Genomic DNA, 24587 nt, shown 5'->3' on the forward strand with positions numbered 1-24587 from the left:
GCACAGGGCCCTATGGGAGGCATCAGCACGAGGGACCTCACTGAAATGATTGGCGCTTGGCCATGATCCTGGCAGGGAGGAAGCACGATGTGTCGAGAGGAATCTCCCGCCAGCGAAATATGGGTCTGCACCACAACACTTCTTCAGCCCATTCCACATCTGTTTGACTGTTACTCATTTACAAATATGAATAATCTGATCATTAATGCTAAGAGAAATAGTACTTTGACCTTGCTGATCTTTCTCAGCCCATTCCTGTGTTTATTGGGGCAGGGATCGCCTTTTCTATACATTTCCACGTATCTTCTCGTATATGCAGCATCTTTACCTTTCATTTCCATGTCTGGTAGTTCTGGTTAGTCAGATGAGCAACTGCAAACTCAGATGCAGTGCTGCCAATGGCTGCCATTACTTGTGACTTTGCTTTTTTTTGTTTTGTTTTGCTCATTGAGCTTTCGAATTTCAGCACTGTACTGATTGAAGTCCTATGATTGTTACACTTCTGGGCTCATAACCTGATAGCAGACAGTTAGCAGAAATGCAAGTAAGACAAGAAGAATCTGTAAAGCACATGGAATACCTTTAATAGTATGCTCAAAAAGGTAAAGACAGAACAACTTCCTGCTTCTTGTACAGAGTGCAAAGGAAGTAGCCATTTTTTTTTTAACTTTAAGCAGCACAATACTGACAATCATGCAGTTTCTATACACACTAGTATACAGCTGAGAACAGTTGTAATAAAAGACTGGATTCAAAATACAGGTCTGACAATAAACAGTTCCTTATTTATTTATTTATTGCACTTATTTTCAAACACATCCAATACAGTTGAGCAGTGTGGATTATAATAAAATATTCATAAAATAAAACAAAATCCATACAATAAACAAATATTAAAATATATATGTATACATATATCAATCAACACTTATGCAGCTAAATTCTAGCTGGCTAATAAGCCAGAATCCACTGCAGAATCCCTTTCCTCCTAAATAAGCCTTTATCTCTTCATCTAAAAAAAAACTTGCAGAATCCCCTTTTTCTCATTCTATTGGCAGGCTAGTCAATGGAAGTCCTATCCTGATTCCTGGGGTCAGATTCCTCCTTCTCTCCACCAGCCGTACAGGAGAGCAACTTTACCTGCAGATCTAAGGGACCTCAAAGCAAAGCCCTGCCTCTTGACTACTCCTAGATCCCTTCAAGATGCTTTCAATCTGGATTGATTCATGGAGTCACCATTTATACTCCTCCTCAATGTTCCCACCCTTTGGGAATTGGACACTCCCCATCACTCCCAGTTAACCACACTCCTTTAGATATCCACTGCTGGAATTTTCTGACTAAAAATGTATGGGAAAAATCTATTACCCTTAAATGAATGAATACATAATAAGAAACTAGTGGGAGATTGTTAAGACAGGAACCTCCCTCTCCCTATGGGGAAGGTCACTGGCTGATGCTGACAAATACTCTGTTTTCTTGTTATACACATCCTGACACAGCAACTGTATTACTTTATAATCTGACTCAGCAGAGCTAATATTTCAAGTATTGCCATGCAGTCTTAGAGAGACAAGTCTAAAAAAACATAGGGATCCCTGCCAGCTTTTGTATGAGTGACTTTTAGTTGTGTGTCTAATATCGCAGAGAAATAAAAGCTGCATTCAGCTTTTGAATTCTGCATGAATACCCTAGAGCTCCATTATTTGCAAATCTAAGGGTCTAGTACTATGAATTACAAACAAGAGTCTTAGTAAGGATTCACTGCAAGGAAGATTATGATTCACTTGCCTTTGTAAAATTCTAATAAAAAGATTATTTTTTCCTCCTTTGCCATGACTGCAGAAAGGAAAAAAACATGACATGAAAAATCTGAGGAGGGTTTCTTCACCCAGATCTGAAGCTGTTCAGTGAAACAATATTTCTTACAGAACCTCCAGCCACATCAGACTTCTCTACCCAGCCCAAATACATAACCCTAGACTCCTCCATCTAGCCCAAACAATGCTAACAAAGACAAGAAAAACATGTCCTTGTATGTAGAGCTACCTGATTACCCTGTCCATACGTATAATATTGTAAGCCAGAAGCTTAAGATATTGTTCTTGCTCTGACTAGCAAAGGTGAATTAAATTGCAAAGGGGAGAACCCCTGTTCACTCTCTGTTTGAAGGAAAGGTAAATGGTGACATGTGAATTTCTTGGCAGTGCCTTTATTGGTCAAAACAGAGAGGGGCCAATGCAAATGCTTTCCTTTAAAGCCTGCAAGAGTCCTTCTCACCTATGCAAATGTTAAATTACCTTCTGGCTCCACTACAAGGGGGGAGGGGGGGGGGAGTGCCATGGCTAGAAGCCAGTGGAATTATCCCCTGAACTGAAGTGACACCAAGTGGATCTGGCTACAATTACTAGGATTAAATGAATATTTCCACAGAAGGAAAATTTGGAGTTGAATGGACCTATGGCAGCTCTTGGAATCAGAATTTGGGGTGTAATCCCAGACCAGAGCCAAATATTGCAAAATATTTTTTTAGTGTGCAGTTTTACTTTGGGAGGGGGGGGGGGTGTCATCTGAGAGCAGCTTGTTTACCCCATCATAGTTCAATATTACCACCCAGTGCCAGACATGGAAGAATGGAAGGCCCAGTTCAAATCACTTAAAAAAGAAATTGGATGACCAGTAGGCCATGTTTGGGGAGCAAGTTGATACTCTGCGACTGGCAGAGGAGCAGAAAGAAGCACTGTCCTTAGCCAAGAATGTGATGGAAAAAGTGACAAAGAGTCCCAAAAAGTACTCATTATAGTCTCTTGAGACAAGAAGATACCAGATTTCAGTGGAGTGCCTGTGGGGCTGAGGACCTGACTGTAGAAGAATGGATCTCTCAGACCAAAGAGGCCCTGACAATTCTGCGCATTCCAGAAGGAGATCAGTTGGTGATGGTCAAGGACCACCTGAAGGGCCAAGCTAAGAACACTGTGAAATATACCCCTGCCTTAGAACCAAAATCTGTAGAAAATATTTTCTCACTATTGCTCCGAGTAAATGGAGATCAGAAACTAATTACTGAGAGGCTGAAAGAATTCTATGTCCGGAAACAACTGCCTGGGGAAAGTATCAGAGATTATGCCTACAGCCTTCAGGAAAAGGCTTTAAAGATGATTGCCAGAGATACTACCTGCATGGAAGACCATGAGGTCATGGTTAATGGGTTAATGGAAGATAATAAGCCTGATACTTTAAAGCAACTCCAACATTGCTCCCTGGTTCAATGGCAAGAGATAACAGGGAATTGGGTTCAGACAGCAATAAACAAGGGCCCTGATTTTACAGCCTGAGAAACTAAGTATGGGGGTAACTTGAATAGCACAGCAGATACTACCTTAAGCTTTCTGGGCAGACTTGATGGATCATTTGGTCCTTTTCTGCCATCATTTCTATGTTTCTATGTTTCAGTATTCTGCTGTAGGGATGTGAATTGTTTTTTGACGATTTAAAACAATCGTCAGATATATTTTAAATCGTCAAAAATCGTTAGAGCCGCGATACAATAGCAATTCCCCCAATTTATCGTCAAAAAAATCGTAAATCGGGGGAGGGCGGGAAAACCGGCACACCAAAACAACCCTAAAACCCACCCGACCCTTTAAAACAAATCCCCCACCCTCCCGAACCCCCCCAAAATGTTTTAAATTACCTGGGGTCCAGTGGGGGGGGGGGGGGGAGTCCCAGCGCGATCTCCCGCTCTCGGGCCACGGCTGCGTTAATAGAAATGGCGCCGGTGACCCTTTGCCCTTACCATATGACAGGGCAAAGGTAGCGCCGGCGCCATTTTGGTTCCTGTCACCCGACGTCACGAGTGCAGGAGATCGCTCCCGGACCCCCGCTGGACCCCCAGGGACTTTTGGCCAGCTTGGGGGGGCCACCTGACCCCCACAAGACTTGCCAAAAGTCCAGCGGGGGTCCGGGAGCGTATGACATACGTATGTCATACGACCCGTATGACATAGTGAGGGCAAAATTAGTGCCGGCACCATTTTGAATATTGGCAATACGGCCCGAGTGCAGGAGGTCGCTCCCGGACCCCCGCTGGACTTTTGGCAAGTCTTGTGGGGGTCAGGAGGCCCCCCCAAGCTGGCCAAAAGTCACCGGGGGTCCAGCGGGGGTCCGGGAGCGATCTCCTGCACTCGTGACGTCGGGTGACAGGAACCAAAATGGCGCCGGCGCTACCTTTGCCCTGTCATATGGTAAGGGCAAAGGGCCACCGGCGCCATTTCTATTAATGCAGCCGTGGCCCGAGAGCGGGAGATCGCGCCGGCACCCCCCCCACTGGACCCCAGGTAATTTAAAACATTTTGGGGGGGTTCGGGAAGGTGGGGGATTTGTTTTAAAGGGTCGGGGTGGGTTTTAGGGTTGTTTTGGTGTTCCGGTTTTCCCCCCGAGTTACGATTTGACGATTTTTTAACAAAAAAAAACCATGACGATCAGATTTCCCTCCCCCCCCAGCCAAAATCGATCGTTAAGACAATCGATCACACGATTCACATCCCTATTCTGCTGTACAACAAAATAGCGCTTTATTGGTGACCATTTTGGAATGCAAGAGCAGCCAGGGCAGGAATGAGTAAGAATTGTTCCTGACCCCAGATGATCTAGATCTTCAATGGAGTAAGGGCAGCGATGGAACAATTGTTTGAATGGGTTGGGTGGGTGGGGGTAAGAGAATTGCAAATCTGGAGGAGGGGAAAGAGTGATGGGGGATGGCCCTACTCCCAGAAATCCTGCAGAGCCTTGATAGAATAAGGGCTGGAGTGAGAGGAAGTCAGTGAAGCTATTGTTTAAGTGGGTTTGATGGGTGCTGAAGTGCTTTCATTTTTTATAAATTCGAGCCAAGATGTGTGGGGGTGGGAGGCAGAGTGTGCTGGGGTCTGGCTGGAGAAGGGGAGGCAGTATGTGCTGTGGCTGATTCACTGAGGGGGGGGGGGGGGGGGGGGGGGGGAGTGCTATGACCAGGCCAATGAGGATGATTAGAATGTGATGGGGTCAAGCTGCAGAGGATGGGTCAGAGTATGCTGAGGCCAGGCTGGGGAAGGAAGTCAGAATATGCTGAAATCAGGCTGGGGGGGGGGGGGGGGGGCAGAGTGTGCTGGGGTCAGGTTAGGGAAGAGAGTCAGAATGTGCTAGAGCTGGGCTGAAGAGGAGGGAAGAGAGCTGGGGTCAGAGTGTGCTGGGGCTAGGCCGCTGAGGTGGGAATGGGAATACTGAGATGGGGTTGGGGAGGGAGATCAGAGTGTGCTGGATACAAGCTGAGGAGAAGAGAAGGAAGTGCTGTGGTACAGCTGAGGAGGATGGAATGGAGTGCTGGTTTCAGACTGGGGAAAAGGACCATAAATAGCTTGCAGGAAATATCAATGGAATTCAGCTAGTTGTATAACTAATAGCGATATAAAAGTTCCTGCATTAAAATACAGATCTCTATGAAACTAAAACTACAAGAGACAGATGCCTCTCATAAGAGGGGTGCTAGTCTGGTGCATACAAACAATCTCATTACTCACTTATTGAAACAATACATGTTTTAGAAATATAGGGCAGTTCAAGTTTCATAGATGTATAATTTAATTTTTCTTTTTGGATATTCAAATAAGTAGTTGGCATCTATGATATTTTCCTCCTTTTATTGCAGGGTATGGAAACTGTTTAATTAAATATTCAGATGAAAACTGGGAAATCCTTAGCCAAAATATTTGTCCTTTGAGACAAGCTATTCCTAATTCTGATTTGCTGAGAACATATGGCATAAATACTGTTTTAGCTTTCTCTTGCACTATGCTTGTAAGCAACTAATAAAATATTTATAAAAAATGAAATTATGACTGAACTAAATATTTAGAGGGAAATTTTTAAAAGCCATTCACTTGAGTAACTAGGCTATCTGAGAAAAGGGAAAGCACAAATACACTTTCCCTTTGAGAATTAGTGTAAAGTCCACAGGTAAAAAGTAGAGATGTGACTCGGAACCGGAATCGGTTCGGATTCCGGTTCCAATTCACATGTGTTTTTTTTTCCATTGGGCCCGATCGCGGTTTTGTTTATCGGCTGCGCCCGAGCTGATAAACAAAAACCCCACCCCGACCCTTTAAAACTAATCCCTTTGCTTCCCCGACCCTCCCGACCCCCCCAAAACATTTTACAGGTACCTGGTGGTCCAGTGGGGGTCCCGGGAGCGATCTTCCGCTCTCGGGCCGTCGGCTGCCACTAATAAAAATGGCGCCGATGGCCTTTGCCCTTACCATGTGACAGGGTATCCGTGCCATTGGCCGGCCCCTGTCACATGGAGGGAGCACTGGATGGTCGGCGCCATTTTGATTAGTGGCAGCCGATGGCCCGGGAGTGGGAGATCGCTCCCGGGACCCCCACTGTACCACCAGGTACCTGTAAAATGTTTTTGGAGGGGTCGGGAGGGTGGGGGAAGCAAAGGGATTAATTTTAAAGGGTCGGGGTGGGTTTAGGGTTATTTTTGTGTGCCGTTTTTCCTGCCCTCCCCCAAAATGATAAGAGAACCCCCATGAACAATATTGTGGGGTTTTCCTATAGTTTTGGGGGAGCCCCCGATTTCAGAAGATTTTGAAAATATTGACGATATTTTCAATCGTCCAAAGCCCGATTCACATCCCTAGTAAAAAGTACCCGTGGACTTTTCGGCTATCCTCCTAGTTTTGAAAATTGTTTAACTCTAAAATCACATCCCTGGCTTGCCTTACCTCGGGCTGCCAATCCTTTGGGCATCTGGGGTCAGTCAGAAGAAAGAAGGAATTGATGAAGGATTGCTCATTGCTGCACATGGGTTCCAACTCCATCAGCACTTGCTCTAGCACCTTGGGAAAAAAGAACAACTTGCCCATTAGGGCCTGAGAGGCATGCTTTCTTTGCATACTACCTGTAATTGTTTTATGGAACATGGCAAAATATAGGTATATGCCGGGCACATGGTAACATTACAACAAACTGGTTGAATTAGCAGAGGTTTGAAACTTGTGAGCAGTAACTCTAATCATCAAGGCTTCAGCTAAAGTTATTGACCATGCATGCAACTTTCATAAGCATTCATAATTCAATTACCTTTAAATAAAAATTACTGTAGTCATGCACTTCAAACTTACACAGGGATTTGAATTGGTAAAAGAGGTCAGGAAATGCTAGACTTGGACATTTAGGAGACAATAATCAAAAGTGCCTACTACCTGTGGGGTTTGCACCAGTAATCAATGCAAAACTACGCAGACAGTTTTGCACTGATTAATTATTGCCTAATCAAAAATTACCTGCAGAGATTTGCACTTCCTTTCTCTGCAGGTAATTTTTCAGAACAAAATAATGTGTGTAGTTTTGTATACTCAAAACTATTCCATTCTTTGCAACCCTCCCCCAGAATGCCTCCTCAGCATGCTATATGGATAAAAGTACACTTATTATTAATCTCTTAAAAACTGCACAAGGAAATTGAAATAATCAGTAGGGCCATCCTCCCTTAAAATTGTCCTGGGGTAAAATCCTATTCCAAGGAGATGAAATTCTCAACTAACCAAGGTAAAGGAAAGGACTTATTAGGCTTACGTAGTCTCATCATAACCAGATCCTTAGAGGAGATAGGATTATTCTCCCCCTTCTCATCTGCAATATTTAGGACTTTCAAGGAATGAGAAATCAAAGAAGGAAGTTCCTCTTAGTGAAAGAGATGGACCATAACAGAACCATCCTCTTCCCCTGGGGGGTTACTCCCCTTCTTCCAGCTCACATTTGCTTTCAGACTCTCTGAGGCCCTTAAAATTCATCAAGGACCCCTCTGATCTAGAGGACTTTGTTTCCTCCACATCATCTTCCTTATCTCTCCTTGTTCTTCCTCCAAGCACAGAGTTCACATTCTGGGAGGAGGGGTGTAACAACTAAAAAGGGCCCTGGGGCTGCATTTCCCCCTTGCAAAAGACTGGAGCAAGCACTTCAGAAATTCTGCAGAAATAGAAATCCAGGCAGAGGAAGGAACTGACTCTGAAAATACAGCAGGAGAAATTAGCCTTTTAAGAGGTGTATTTATTGCAGCTCCATAATGCCAGCTGTATCCTGCTGCATGGGAAGCAATGAGAGAGGCCCTGGGTTTGAATCATGAGTCTGCTGCTGCTGCTCTAGAATGGCTGCCATTCCTGCTGTGGCTGCCATTCCAGAGATCCCACCAATGTGATTCCTATTCACCTTCCTCCTGTTTACCGATGTGCACCACACTTGGTGCAAAGCATGATACTCTTCCTGCGCTAGTGGTGTGTCACTGAGTCTGGGTCTTAGCCCAAGAAATGACAGTGGCAGTTCACAGGATTAATCTGTGGCCCGCCGACCACAACAGTACCCCCCTCTAAGGTCCCTCCCTGACGCTCTGGGCTTCCTGGGGTGTTACTGGTGAAAGTCTTTCAAAAGGTTGCGGTCCAAAAAGTTGGAGGCTGGTTCCAAGGAGTTTCTTTATGGGCCGGAGTTCTTCCATGAAATGAGGTATTCAATTCTCTTGCCCCTATGGTGGCAATCTGAAACCTCTTTGATTTTGTATATAGCATCTCCACCGACAGCCACATCCTGTGGTTCGTGTAGCACCATAGAGGGCCATGAGAGTACCACTGGCTTGAGTAGTGACACATGAAATACATTGTGGATCTTCAGTCTCGATGAAAATTTTAATTGATGTGATAGGTCCCAGTTGCTGAGGAATAGAAACAGGTTCAATGTAACTTGGAGCCAGGCACATGGTAGGGAGCCATAGGTGTAAATGAGGAATACTCAGCCACACTTTTTCTCCAATTTTAAACTGGGGAGCTGGTCTTCTGTGGGCATCGGAAATTTTCTTGGCTCTGTGATTGATCCATTCCCATAGTTCATGCAGTTCCTGGGTGGAGAGTTTAGCCACGGGTGAAGGCACTGTCTTGAGCAATGGCAAAGGAGGTAGAGGTTGTTTCCCATTGACTAATTGGAAAGGAGAAGTTCCAGTGGCTGCATTGATATGAGTGTTATGAGTTGCGCCCATCGGTTGCAGGTGGCTGCGACATTTGCTGCTCTCCTCCTTTCTCTATGCAGCTCTGAGACTGCTCAGAATGGCGGCCTCCGCTTCCACACACCGACCCTCATGGCATGCCCGGGATGGCGTGAGTGCTCCCGGCAGCAATCTTACATCCAGGGTTACCTAAGGCACGCGCGCGTGCGCCTGCCCCCTTCTTAAACACGTCATGGCAGGAACCTTGGGGGCGTCCCCACCGAATGATGTCATCCGCCTACGATACTTAAACTCAGCTGACTTCTTGCAAGATGAGTTAGCATGGATTCCTGTCCTGCTATTTCCGCCACACTGGGACTCCGTCTCACTATCCTACTAGGTGTCCTAGGAACCCACTCCTCGGGGGCCTTGCCGCACTCAGTGCTATCTGCTCCTCAGAGAGCCAGTACTTTTGTTTCTCTGTTCTAGTGAGTTCCTACATCATCCCTGGATAACCCTTGCTGTTCTTGTTCGGACCTCCTCGGTGCCTGATCCTCCATCTACTTCTACAATACAGGCATGAGTACAGATCCTGCTCTTCTACCTTTGTGGCACGGATCCTCGGGTTACCCCGCTTGTGGGCCACTACTGGATCCTTCCTGTCTTGTGCAACTTCTCATTAGCTTCCGGCCTACCCCATGCTGCGGACCAGTACCGGAGTTGCCAGCACAAGCTACACCTAGAGAAGGTATTCACTGGACTACTCCATGCTGAGGATTATTACTCGGACCGACCAGCTGCAGGTCACTTTCTCGGGACTGACTCTATTGATCCACTCCTCGGATCACCATTGGCTTTATAATAAAGTTGTTTCCTCTGTTGTCCATCACTGCTGAGACCTTGCCTGTTGTGGTAAGGGCCCACAGGGCTCCTCCCTGTGGGCAGAGTCTTCACTTGCCACGACCCAAGGGCCCACTACTAGTTCAAGACACACTGAACGTAACAGATTGCTAACTCCATGGACCCGGCTCAGCTCTCAGCCTTGCAGGCCATTCCTGGCCTGGCCCAATGGATCACCGAGCAACAGAGGTCTCTTGACACATTGGCTACCGCCTTTAACCAGCTGACTTTCAGATTGAAGAATTCTTCTACTTCCAGTGAGAATGCATCACCCCTGGTGATCACCGGGCGAACTACAGTTCCTTTACCAGCCCCCACGCGTTTCACAGGAGACTCCCTCTCGTGTAGGGCTTCCTCAATCAATGCTGTATGCATTTTGCTCTACAACCAGCTTACTTTCCTACTTGGCTTGGGCTTCACCCCTTTGGGAGCGCAATGACCCAATCCTAAATGACTTGCCTGGGTTTCTGGCTCTCTTTAATTCAGTTTTTGATGACCCCGCTTGCCAGTCTATTGCCGGTTATGCACTCCTGGATCTACAACAGGGAACCAAACCACTCCCGGACTAGGTGATTGAATTCAAGACCCTGTCTTCCGAACTCCTATGACATTCAGGTTGCCTAAGAGCTATATTGCTGAGGACTCAATTCCCGCATAAAAGATGAACTTGCCACCCAGGAGCTACCTGTCACTCTAAGCTCACTGATGGACCTTGCTGGGCGAATTGACTACCATATTCGCGAACGCTCAACTGAGGTAAAATCTCTGAAGAAACATGTATCCAGTGGTATCCGTTCATGGAATCTGCCACCCACTCCAGTCCAGGCTGCACTTAGCCCTGAAGAAGAAGATGAACCTAATCAATTAGGCTGTAGTCATCTGATAGCCAAAGAGAGGTACTTTAGTAAAAAGATGGGCCTGTGCATGTATTGTGGGAAGAGTGGCAATGCAGTTCAAACCTGCCCTATCTGTCCAGGAAACATGCAGACCTAGGATCCGCTGGAGGTCTCTTCCTAGGTCTAACTGCTCCTTCTCCTCCACTGACTCTTCCTGTTTCCATCATCTCTGGGCCTCTCGAATTCACCACTCAAGCCCTGGTCGACTCAGGTGCATGTGGGAACGTTATTCTCAAAAGATTGGTTGAACACCTATGACTTCCTACTGAGCCAGTACCCACACCGCTCCTTCTTTCATCCATTCACAGCGAGCCCTTGCCTGGAGAAGTTACGATCACCACACAGCCTGTCTGCCTCCGCACCGGATCCTTGCATACATAAACCATCACGTCCCTGGTTATCGAAAAGGCCATCCAACCTATAGTGCTTGGCATACCCTGGCTACAAGAGCACTCTCCTCAATATAATTGGTCATCTATGGAGCTATCTCAATGGGGCCCTGACAGCCATAACAAATGTCTAAAAAAAATTAAATCTACTGCCATGTATGGCTACTACGTCCGCTCTTCCTGGTCTACCATCACAGTACGCTTCCTTTCAAAACATATTCTCAAGGCAAGCTGCAGATGTGCTCCCACTGCACAGACCCTTTGACGGCACAATCAATTTAAAGCCCAATTCTGAGCCACCCAGAGGAAGAGTGTAATCACTCTTCCTAGTTGAAACTGAGGCCATGTCGGCTTATATCCAAGAAAATCTGCAGAAAGGGTTTATTAGACCCTCCAAATCTCTGTCAGGAGCCAGATTCTTTTTCATCGGCAAGAAGGATGGATCCCTTCGCCCTTGCATTGACTACAGAGGTCTGAACAAGATCACCATCAAAGACCCGTATCCCTTATCATTAATTTCAGAATTATTTGATTGGCTCCAGGGGGTGAAGATTTTCACAAAATTGGATCTAAAAGGCGCCTACAATCTCGTTCGTATCCGTCATGGTGATGAGGGAAAATGGCCTTTAATACTCACAATGGCCACTTCAAATATTTGGTAATGCATTTTGGCCTCTGTATTGCCCCAGCCGTATTTCAAAATATGATGAACAACATTTTGCGTGACCTACTGTACCAATATGTAGTCGTTTACCTAGATGACATCCTCATTTTTTCCCGTGATGTGTAAACCCATCAAACTGATGTCATTACTGTTTTACAGCGGCTTCGGGATAACTGCCTGTACACCAAGCTCGAAAAGTGTGCCTTTCATCAAGAATCTGTTCCATTCCTTGGGTACATCATGTCCAGTAAGGGATTTCACATGGATCCCCAGAAGAAGAGAAGCATACAAGACTGGCCTCAACCCACCAGTATCAAGGCTCTATGCCACTTTCTTGGCTTTACAAATTATCACTCCTTTATCAAGGACTACTCTACCTTGACTGCTCCTCTCACCGCTATGACAAAAAAAGGGGCTAACCCTTCAAACTGGTCTCCAGAGGCCATCTCTGCATTCCAACTGCTCAAAAGGGTCTTCTTTCAGAAACCCTGTTTACGCCACCCTGTTCCTCATAAACCGTTCATCGTCGAGGTGGATGCCTCAGACATCGGCACTTAGCAAAGTGATACACTTGTTTTGCATCCCTGCTCGTTCTTCTCAAGACGCTTCACACCAGCAGAGAGGAATTATGGCATCATCAATAAGGAACTGCTTGCCATCAATCTAGCATTTGAAGAGTGGCGTCCCTGGTTAGAAGGTGCCCAACATCAGATAACCGTGTTCACTGACCACAAGAACCTGGAATATCTTAAACATGCTCAGAGGCTCAATCATCGCCAAGCTAGATGGCCACTGAATTTTAACAGGTTCAACTTCCTGCTCAAATATCATCCTGCTGAGAAAAATGTTCGGGCAGATGCTCTCTCCTTGTCCTACACTCCTGATGATGTCCCAGACGAACCAAGTCACATCATTGACCCTGAGAAGATAATGCTGGTCGCTACTCATTCGGTTCCCGCAGGTAAAATGGTGGTTCCACTTTCTCTAAGGAAGAAGCTGTTGAATTGGGCTCACGACTCTAAGTTAGCAGGCCACCCAGGACAAGCCCGTACCCTTGCTACCCTACAGCATACGTAGAATCCTGCACCTCCTGCACTAGTCAAAAACCTCCTGCTGGTTGCCCCTGAGGTCTGCTCCAACCTTTTCCCATTCCTGATGAATCCTAGATGCATATTGCAACCGACTTCGTGGTTGATCTACCTCCTTCTAGTGGCAACAATACGATATGGGTTACCATGGACCAGTTCTTGAAAATGGCGCACTTTGTTGCTCTACCGGGACTGCCATCTGCCCCAGAGTTAGCCAAGCTCTTTGTTCAGCATATTTTTCACTTACATGGGATGCTGAAACATATTGTATCAGACAGAGGAATCCAGTTCACCGCCAAGTTCTGGAGGGCACTGTGTCGAAAGTTCGATATTTCTCTAGATTTTACATCTGCATACCACCCCCAATCTAATGGACAAACGGAGAAAATGAACAGGTCTCTTAAGCAATTCATCCGTGCCCATGTCAACTCTAGGCAAAATGATTGGGCAGAGTTACTACCCTGGGCTGAGTTTGCTTTGAATTCGCACCCGGCATCCGCCACAGGATCCACATCATTTCAGATTGTGTATGGCCATCAGCCACTTCCACCACTTCCCATACCATTGACTGGTACGTTTCTGGCTGCCCAAGCTACTGCTGACGAGATTCACCAACTCTGGACTCTGACCAAGGAGCTTCTACATATGGCTGGACAACGAGCAAAAAGATTCTATGATACTCATCATCAAGCGGCTCCTCAGTTTAAGCCAGGAGATAAGGTATGGCTCAGTACCAAATATATCCAGCTCAAGCTACCTTCGGTTCGATTCGCTCTGTGATACTTTGGACTCTTCACCATCCTCCGACGTTTGGGACCTTTGATTTACAGCTTGAGGTTGCCACCCTCAATGAAAATACACAACGCATTCCACGTTCCACTCCTGAAACCACTTATACTCTCTAAGTTTTCTAAGAAGACTCCTGATCCACAACCCCTCAATACTGAAGATGACATCGTGTACAAGGTGGATGATATATTGGATGTTCGTAAAAAAGGAAAGCACTGGGAGTACCTCATTTCCTGGGAAGGGTTCAGACCAGAAGAAAACAGCTGGGAACCTGCTGCCAACATACTGGACAAAGAGATGCTACATCGCTTCCACCTTGCTCATCCTAGGAAGCCAAAACCCCCTGGGAGGGGCCCCAGGAAGGGGGTACTGTTGTGCCCGTCGGTTGCAGGTGGCTGCGACCTTTGCTAGTCACCTCCTTTCTCTATGCAGCTCCGAGTATGGGCAAAATGGCGGCCTCTGCTTCCACACGCCTACCCTCATGGCATGCCCCGGACGGCGTGGGCGCTCCCGGCAGCCATCTTACATCCAGAGTTAACTAAGGCATGCACACGCATGCCTGCCCCCTTCTTAAATGCGTCATGACAGGAACCTCGGGGGTGCCCCCACCGCATGACGTCATCTGCATACCATACTTAAACTCAGCTAACTTCTTACAAGATGCGTTAGCATGGATTCCTGTCCTGCTATTTCCGCCACACTGGGACTCCATCTCGCTATCCTACTGGGTGACCTAGGTACCCACTCCTCGGGGGCCTTGCTACACTCAGGGCTATCCACTCCTCAGAGAGCCATTATTTTCTGTTTCTCTGTTTGGCTCCCCGGATCCACTTGACTCATGTAACCTTCTCCCTAGGATCTCTACCCACTATCTACTCTACAAGACTATCTAAGAATATGTATATGGACATCAATACCAATTGAACCATAATAGGTTTCGGCCTCCTACTTCGCCTCTCTTCTATCCCAAAACAACATCCTACCACGCTCTCCTATGATAATGTCACCTGCTGATATCTCATTTGTAAAAGTGAATCGTATATGTTAATGTGTTCCTTACACCCCGACTCCCTGCAGTAAACAACCTTACTACTCACACCTATCAACCACCTACCATACTGCCACCCACTCATCAATCAGCAATATGGGTTATCAACACATCCAACACATTCCCACCATTACACATTTCTACACTCCATATAAAGTGATCCGAGACACATACCAAACCATACAACACAGATCACTTATACCCATAATGGCCTCTCCCCTTTCACAACTGATAGGTTTAATGACCTTCTCTATTCTACTTCTAAATGCACAATCTATTGTAAAGAAAACCACCATACTATATGACATACTTACTGACGAATCCCCTGATATATGTGCCATCACAGAATCCTGGTTAAAGGATACTGATACTGCACTAACCAACCAATTCCCCACAGACCTTTATAGCATCTTCTCCATTCCTAGACCCAAAAAGAAAGGGGGTGGACTACTCCTTGCAGCCAAAAAGAGATTCAACTTCTCTCTCCAATCTGCTCCCCCCCCCCACCCAAATTAGAGATCAGCATCTTTAGGTCTAGCTCTCTCCAACTCTGCTTAATTTACGCCCCCCCCCCCCCCCCCGGCATCCTAGAAAAGAACCCCTCCCCCCTCATAGAATACATTTCTAAACATATAAACATTGCCAACCCAGCCATCATTCTCGGAGACTTCAATCTCCATGTTGACTGTGACCCCCTCTCCCCATCATTTATTTATTTATTTTTAGATTTTTATATACCGGTGTTCCTATATGAAATAAAGATCACATCGGTTTACATTGAAACAGAACATGAAAATTGCCAAAAGGCATTACATAGAACAAGGTTATGAAACTTGGAACAGTGTACATAAGTTCAAAATTTAACAATAACGTTGTAACATTGATGACCAAAAGATAAAGGAGAAAAAAAAAAAAAAAAAAGACTTAAACAATTAAGTTGACAGGTCTTATTGAGCATAAAAATTATAACGTATAAGTGAGAAAGTCTCAAGTGTCCTGCAGCAAGAGATTAGATACCGAAGTAGGTAGTGGTATGGAAAATGGGGGTTTGTGAAGAAGATATGTTCTTGCTGGTTGGAGGGGAAAAAATGATGATCATGGTCCTGGAAAAGCTTGGCTAAAGAGCCAGGTTTTAAGTTTTTTTTTGAATGAAGAGTGGCAGAACTCAAGCCGAATGTCTGGTGGGAGCGCATTCCATTGAATGGGGCCTGCTGTAGATATGGCACGTTTATGATGCGAGGATTTTGTTGAAGGTACATAGAGTATGCCTTTATATGCTCCTCTGATGGGTCTAGAGGAGGAGTGAGGGCGTAGTTGGTTACATAATTGAAGAGGAGAGATATTGTGAATGGATTTATGAATTACGGTGAGTACTTTATATAGGATCCTTTGCTTTATAGGCAGCCAGTGGAGGAGCTTGAGAATGGGGGTGATGTGATCTCTTTTATTCGTATTGGTAAGGATTCTGGCTGCAGAGTTCTGTAGCATTTGGAGGGGTTTGATGGATGAATATGGAAGGCCAAAGAGAAGCGAATTGCAATAGTCGATAGGGATGTGAATCGTTTTAGGACGATTAAAATTATCGTCCGATAATTTTAATATCGTCTTAAACCGTTATGGAACACAATACAATAGAGATTCTAACGATTTATCGTTATAAATCGTTAGAATCGTGAGCCGGCACACTAAAACCCCCTAAAACCCACCCCCGACCCTTTAAATTAAATCCCCCACCCTCCCGAACCCCCCCCAAATGAGTTAAATAACCTGCGGGTCCAGCGGCGGTCCGGAACGGCAGCGGTCCGGAACGGGCTCCTGCTCCTGAATCTTGTTGTCTTCAGCCGGCGCCATTTTCCAAAATGGCGCCGAAAAATGGCGGCGGCCATAGACGAACACGATTGGACGGCAGGAGGTCCTTCCGGACCCCCGCTGGACTTTTGGCAAGTCTCGTGGGGGTCAGGAGGCCCCCCACAAGCTGGCCAAAAGTTCCTGGAGGTCCAGCGGGGGTCAGGGAGTGATTTCCCGCCGCGAATCGTTTCCGTATGGAAAATGGCGCCGGCAGGAGATCGACTGCAGGAGGTTGTTCAGCGAGGCGCCGGAACCCTCGCTGAACGACCTCCTGCAGTCGATCTCCTGCCGGCGCCATTTTCCATACGGAAAATGGCGCCGGCCATACGCGTATGGCCGGCGCCATTTTCCGTACGAAAACGATTCGCGGCGGGAAATCGCTCCCTGACCCCCGCTGGACCTCCAGGAACTTTTGGCCAGCTTGTGGGGGGCCTCCTGACCCCCACGAGACTTGCCAAAAGTCCAGCGGGGGTCCGGAAGGACCTCCTGCCGTCCAATCGTGTTCGTCTATGGCCGCCGCCATTTTTCGGCGCCATTTTGGAAAATGGCGCCGGCTGAAGACAACAAGATTCAGGAGCAGGAGCCCGTTCCGGACCGCTGCCGTTCCGGACCGCCGCTGGACCCGCAGGTTATTTAACTCATTTGGGGGGGGTTCGGGAGGGTGGGGGATTTAATTTAAAGGGTCGGGGGTGGGTTTTAGGGGGTTTTAATGTGCCGGTTTTGCGATTTTTAGATTTTTAGATTTTTCACGATTTTTCACGATTTTTCACGATATTTACCCCCCCAAACGGCAACAATACGATTCCCTCCCCCTCCCAGCCGAAATCGATCGTTAAGACGATCGAGGACACGATTCACATCCCTAATAGTCGACTTTTGATAGAATAATGGCTTGTAGGACCATCCGAAAATCGTTGAAATAAAGAAGAGGCTTCAATTTTTTTAAGACTTGTAACTTATAAAAACAGTCTTTGGTGGTTGTGCTTATGAATTTTTTAAAATTGAGCTGATTGTCTAGCATGATACCTAGATCTCGAACATGTGGTGAGTGATTTAATATGGGAGTGGATGAGTTGAGTAGGTCAGCTGGGTTTAGAAGTTTGATGTTGATGTCTTGATTGATGATTAGGATCTCAGTTTTGTTGTTGTTAAGAATGAGGCAAAGGCTGGAGAGAAGATGATTGATCTGTTGCAAACAATTGTTCCAGTGAGCCAAGGTTTTTTGTAAGGATTCTGAGATTGGGATGAGTATCTGGATGTCATCCGCGTAGAGATAGTGAGTTAGGTTTAGTTTAGTAAGTAGATGACATAGAGGTAAGAGGTAAATGTTGAAGAGGGTAGGGGAAAGGGAGGAACCCTGAGGGACCCCCCGGTTGGAAGGGATCGGTTGTGATTCTTTGTTGTTAATCTTTACTTTGAATTGTCTATTTGCTAGGAAGGATTTGATCCAGCTGAAGACTGTTCCTTTAATGCCTATATCTGCCAGACATTTTAATAGAGATGAATGGTTGACAGTGTCAAAGGCTGCAGAGAGATCTAGTAGTATCAAAAGATGTGGTTGTTTTTTGTCCATATTAGATAGAATAGAATCGGTAAGAGAGATAAGGAGAGATTCAGTGCTTAACGATTTCCGAAAGCCATACTGGGAAGATACAAGAATGTTGTTTTCTTCCAAATATTCAGATAGTTGTTTATTGACTATCTTTTCCATAATTTTGGCGATCAATGGCAGATTAGCTATTGGGCGGAAGTTAGCTGGATCTGTGGTTGGAAGGTTAGGTTTTTTAAGTAGAGGTTTGAGAATGGCTAATTTAAGTTGGTCAGGAACTAGACCCTGGGAGAGAGAGCAGTTAATGATGTCTGCAATTGGTTTTGATATGGAGTTTCTTATTGCGATGAGAAGGTTAGTAGGAATTGTGTCTAAGGGATGAGATGACGGTTTCATTTTTTTAAGTATGTTTTCTATCTCAAGTGCTGAAGTGGTCTCGAAAGTTTCCAGCGTTGTATTTAGTTGAGGTGAGGTAATGTGAGGGAAAGGGGGATATGAAAAAGATGATGAGAAAGAGATAGTCAGTTTGTCAATTTTATCCTTAAGTATTCTGCTAGTTCTGATGCTTTGTTGAGTGCTTGATCATCAGGAATGGTAGGAGGTGATGGTTTAGTGAGAGCTGAAACGTAGGAGAAAAGTGCTTTTGAATCAAATATGAAATGATGTATTTTTTTTGAGAAAAAAATCTCTCTTTGTTCTCAGTATGGTGATCCTATAAGCATTGAGGGAGGTTTTATAAATAGCTAATGTTGTGGGGGATGGGTTTCTCCTCCAAGTGTGTTCTTTATTTCTTAGCTCTTGTTTAAGCAGCTTCAGTTCTGGGGTGAACCAGGGTTTCCTGTTGTCTGGCGAAGGTTGTACTACTTTTGTGATGGAAGGGCAGGTAATGTCTGCGATCTTTTTGGTGATGTTGCACCATGAGGTGGTGGCTGTAGATGCGTTGGAGAGATCGAGATGTGATAATTCATTAGTGAACTGATTGATGAGAAGGTCTGTAGAACAAGGTTTCCTGAATTGAATAGTGTTTTTTGGGAACGAAAGTGGAGGATGTTGTGAAAGCTTGAAGGTCGTGTTGATGATTTGATGGTCCGACCAAGGGACAGGTGAACATGTGATTGTATTTGTGTTTGAGATGCACTGATTAATGAAAATAAGGTCTAAAGTGTGACCTGCTTTGTGGGTAGGGGCTTTTATAATTTGTGTGAAGCCCATGTAGTTGAGAGCCGAGAGTAGGGTAACACAATTTGGGGATTGTGGTGAAGCATCGACATGTAAGTTGAAATCACCCAGTAAGATGGCAGGTTTGTCTGGGTTGAAGTATTTGGCAGAGAGTTCAATGACTGGTGAAGGGTCAGAATCTAAAGATCCTGGTGGAGCGTAGATTAGGCCAATTTGTAAATGATCAGATTTAAAGAAAGAGAGCTCTAATTTTGATGTGGTATATGAATGTTGTAAAGATATTCTTAGACCTTTCTTGGCTGCGAGAAGCAGACCTCCTCCCTTTCTTTTGGTTCTAGGTATGGAGAAAAAATCATGCGAAACCATATTGACAGCCATGAATGCCCTTGGACTCAAACAGATTGTGACTAACCCCACACACAAAGCGGGTCATACCCTTGACCTTATATTTACTAATACCTTAATCCAAGCTGACCACCCCATCTGTACGCCTATTCCCTGGTCAGATCACTACCGTATCGATACATGGTGCACTATACAAGATGCCCCCAAATCCTCACTACCTACAAAAACAATCAGATTCCGTAAACAGGCTAAAACCGAAGATATAATAGAGGCCCTTTCAGAGGAACTACCTAACATAGACCTTACAGATGCTAACTCCGCCACCTCTTCATGGTTCCAAATCACCACCAACATAGCAGATAGACTCTGCCCCTCTCAAACCAAAAAAATCAACTTAGAAAAGAACAACAAAAAACCATGGTATGTAAATGAACTTAAAACCATGAAACTAAATCTTCGTAAATTAGAAAAAACCTGGCGAAGGAACCGCCTTCCTACCACATTATCACAGTTTCGCACACAATTACATGCCTACCGAAAAGCCACAGAAAAAGCAAAGAAAGATTTCTACGCCACAAGAATCCACCAATTCCAGTTCAACCCACAAGCCCTCTTCCAATATGTAAACAGCCTCATCACTTCTCAAGACAGATGCAATCCCGACAATGACAATGAAACAAAATGTGAGAATCTAGCATCTTACTTCCTTTCCAAAGTGGAAACCATTATGGCACGCTTCACAGCTCATCCTGGCTCCTCAAACTCACCCACACCTAAAATCACCTCAATAAACTGCACCAACCAAAGCACACACTCACTCCCACACACAAAAAACCCAAATTCGTCTCTATGGAACTTCGAAAACACATCTGCACTAGAAATTGAAACTACCCTCAAAAGAATCAAACCTGCCTATCACCCCTCAGACAACCTGCCCACCAAAATACTACTCACAAGCCCTTCTACCACAGCCAAACACATCGCAAACATACTGAACAAATCCATTACCCTAGGCCAAGTCCCAAAGCAACTCAAGCATGCCATTATCAAACCCACTCTCAAAAAACCTAATTTGGATCCCAATGAACTAGCCAACTATCGCCCAGTATCAAACCTCCCATTCCTCTCCAAAATACTGGAAAAGATTATCAACAAACAACTCACGGAATACATTGATGAACACAACATACTCTCCACATCCCAATATGGTTTTCACAAACACCATAGTACGGAAACACTTCTCATCACCCTCTCAGAATCCATAATTAAAGCCATGGACAACGGACAATCCCACATACTTGCACTATTAGATATCTCTGCGGCGTTTGACACTGTCAACCACCTCACACTAATCAAACGCCTCTTGGAAATTGGCATTGCTGGCACAGCCCTACTATGGTTCCAATCATACCTTAGTGACAGAAGCTACAGTGTAAAAATTGGTTGTAACAAGTCCAACCCTGTCAAACTATCTCAAGGAGTACCACAGGGTTCATCCCTCTCTTCTACACTCTTTAATATATACCTCCTCCCCCTCTGCCATCTCCTCTCTAAACTGGGTATCCAGCACTTTATATATGCTGACGACGTGCAGATACTCATCCCTATTAAGGATTCCATTACAAACGCAATGAAGATCTGGAACTCTGCGCTATCTGAGATAAATAAATTGCTCTCCGATAACTTCCTAGCACTCAATACTAACAAAACAGAGCTACTCATTCTCTCCCCTCCTAACAACCCTTTACGCTATATCTCCCCTACAACCCCACTACCTGATTGCCCTCCTACACTACAAGTCCGCAACCTTGGCATTATAATAGATGACCAATTTAACCTCAAAAAATTCATTTCAGCCACCATAAAAAGTGGATTCTTCAAACTCCACACCCTGAAGAGAATCAAACCTCTTCTTCATACCTCCGACTTCCGCACAGTTCTGCAAGCTATGATCCTGTCCAAACTTGATTATTGCAACGCTATCCTCCTTGGCTTACCAAAAAGTACCCTACAACCTCTACAGTTATTACAAAATGCTGCGGCACGCATCCTTACCAACACTCACCGTCATGACCACATTACACCAGTCCTTCAATCATTACATTGGCTCCCTGTAACCTCCAGGATAATATATAAAGTACTCACGCTAATACACAAAGCCATTCATAACCAGGACATGCAATGGTTCCCAGAACATCTCCTGCTTCACACTCTGACAAGACCCACAAGAACGCATCATCTAGCCAAACTCCAAATACCCTCTCCTAAGTGCATGAAGCATACCACCTTTAGAGAGCGATCTTTCATCATTTCAGGAACCTCCCACTGGAATAAAATGCCTTCCCAACTACGCCAGGAACCTTGCCACAAAAAATTCAAGCACAATCTTAAAACATGGCTGTTCAAACTAGCGTATCCTGACTAACGAACTGACTCCCCCCATAGATTCGACATGACTGCCCATCTGACCACCAACCGACCGCCCACCTGACCCTCGCACCGTCTATTTTCTCTCCCTACCCCATCTGACCCTCGCCTATTCCTTACCCCCCACCCACTCTAGGTTTCCTCCCCTTCTTCCCCCTCCATCTATTACTTAACCCTGCTAATTATCCTTATTGCTTTATTTAACCTACTTGTTAAAATCAACTTGTACATTTGTATATATTTCTCGTATTATCATCACCTGCCCTTGTTAACCCTACCTGTTAATGTTATTATTGTAAAGCCTGTTGCTAAGTTATGTTACATTGTGAACCGAGGTGATGTTTTGCAAACGTGCCTCGGTATATAAGAAACCCCTAAATAAATAAATAAATAAATAAATAAATAAATAAATAAATAGTGAGTTCCTGCATCGTCCCCGGACTACCCTTGCTGTTCTTGTTCGGACCTCTTCGGTGCTTGATCCTCCATCTACTTCTACATTACCAGCGTGAGTACAGAACCTGCTCTTCTTCCTTTGTGGTATGATCCTCGGGTTACCCTGCTTGCGGGCCACTACCAGATCCCTCCTGTCTTGTGCAACTTCTCATCTGCCTCCGGCCTACACTGTGCTGCGGACCACTACCGGAGTTGCCAGGACAAGCTACGCCTAGAGAAGGAATTCACCGGACTACTCCATGCTGAGGATTACTACTTGGACTGACTAGCTGCAGATCATTATCTCAGGATTGACTCTATTGATCCACTCCTTGGATCACTATTGGCTATATAATAAAGTTGTTTCCTCTGTTGTCCATCGCTGCTGAGACCTTGCCTGTTGTGGTAAGGGCCCACAGGGCTCCTTCCTGTGGGCGAAGACTTCACTCATCATGACCCAAGGGCCCACTACTAGTTCAAGACACACTGAATGTAACATTATGAAAGAATTTGACTCAAGAGCAGACCAGTTATCCTGGCATTCATTAATGTATGAGTGGAGGAAGGTTTGGAAAGTATGATTAATATGTTCTGCTTGTCCATTCCTTTGAGAAGGATAGGCTCTTGTGTAGTCAAGGGTGTTACCAAACATCTTATAGAGAGAGCGCCAATACATAGTCATAAAGGCAGGCATAAAACAGAAGTTTTTGCATTTTGTATTAAATAGGTAGTCAGAAAGGCAGGCAAAAAGCAGAAGTTTGTGTGTTTTATATTAAATAGGTTGTCAGAAAGGCAGGCAAAAAATGAGGTTTGCGTGCTTGGTATTAAGTAGGTAGTCAGAAAGGCAGGCAAAAAAAACAGAAGCTTGTGTGTTTGGTATTAAATAGGTAGTCAGAAAGGCAGGCAAGAAACAGAAGTTTGTGTGTTTGTATTTCCCAACCCTCCCACCCCTCTCCCAACCACCCCAAGCTTGTCCACCCATATTTTACCTTCCTATAATGCCCCAACTCCTAATTCCCTTATCACCCCATTTCAATGCAATTCCATGTAAATATTCTAATATAATGTACATAGTTAATCTTCCCTCTAATCATCTGTTTAAGGCAACCCCCCTATTTTCCTGTTATAATGTAACCAGTTTTTTACTCTGTTTGATGTAACCTCTTGTTATCACTGGAAACCGTTGTGAAGGCTTGCTCCAAACAATGGTATATAAAAACTGACAAATAAATAAATAAAAATAAATTTATAGGCAGGTGACACAATTTCACATAAAAAATAAATACATAAATAGACATAAAATAAAAATTAAAAAAATAATCAGCCTTTTAACTTAAATTCAGAAATTCCCTACACCATATCAAGAGTTTAATTATTCCCTTGTAGGTCACTACCAGATATATAGTGAATACACTAATACATTTAAAGGATCCTAATTGTACATAGTCCTACACCCATAGCAACCTAAAACATAACTAGGAGCTGAACAAATTTAAGATGAAAGAAGCAGTCCAGCAGCAAGAGGGGGCCGTCTCAGTCTTCTGCATCAAGTGTCACATGTATGATTTTTTACCCACCGGTGAGAAATTCTACATGTGCATCCGATGCAAGGAGCTCCTGTCTCTCAGAGAACAAATCCGATCTCTGGAAGCTAGAGTGGCAGACCTGGAGGAGATGAGGCAGACAGAGAGGTATATAGCAAGACCTTCAGGGACATTGTATTTAAGTCCCAACTCCAGTCTGGCAGCCCTGGTGCTGTCTTAGAAGAGGAAGGTCTCATGATCAGAAAGCATCAACCTGCTACAGCAGGAAATGATTTTGTAGCAAGTACCTGCTCTCCAGGTGGTGCACTGTCCTCTTGCACCAAGGATGTGTCTTCCCTGGCTACTGCCCAGGAGAGAAGGGTTAGGTTGTGGTCATAGCTGGTGATTCAATTATTAGGAATGTAGACAGCTGGGTGGCTGGTGGGTGTGAAGATTGCCTGGCAACCTGCCTACTTGGGGCGAAGGTGGCGGACCTC

General features: G+C 45.0%; 1 protein-coding gene across 1 annotated transcript in view; it reads right to left on the minus strand.

Moving 5' to 3' along the window:
- The window catches only part of LOC115094721 (exocyst complex component 1-like), a 340680-nt gene that overhangs the window by 125822 nt on the left and 190271 nt on the right, over window positions 1-24587 (minus strand). The window contains exon 12 of the mRNA XM_029607978.1: window positions 6762-6875. Coding sequence (XP_029463838.1) covers window positions 6762-6875 — 114 coding nt within the window. The remainder of the gene's footprint in view (window positions 1-6761; window positions 6876-24587) is intronic.

Source organism: Rhinatrema bivittatum, chromosome 6 (genome assembly GCF_901001135.1).
Source record: "Rhinatrema bivittatum chromosome 6, aRhiBiv1.1, whole genome shotgun sequence".
Taxonomy (NCBI): domain Eukaryota; kingdom Metazoa; phylum Chordata; class Amphibia; order Gymnophiona; family Rhinatrematidae; genus Rhinatrema; species Rhinatrema bivittatum.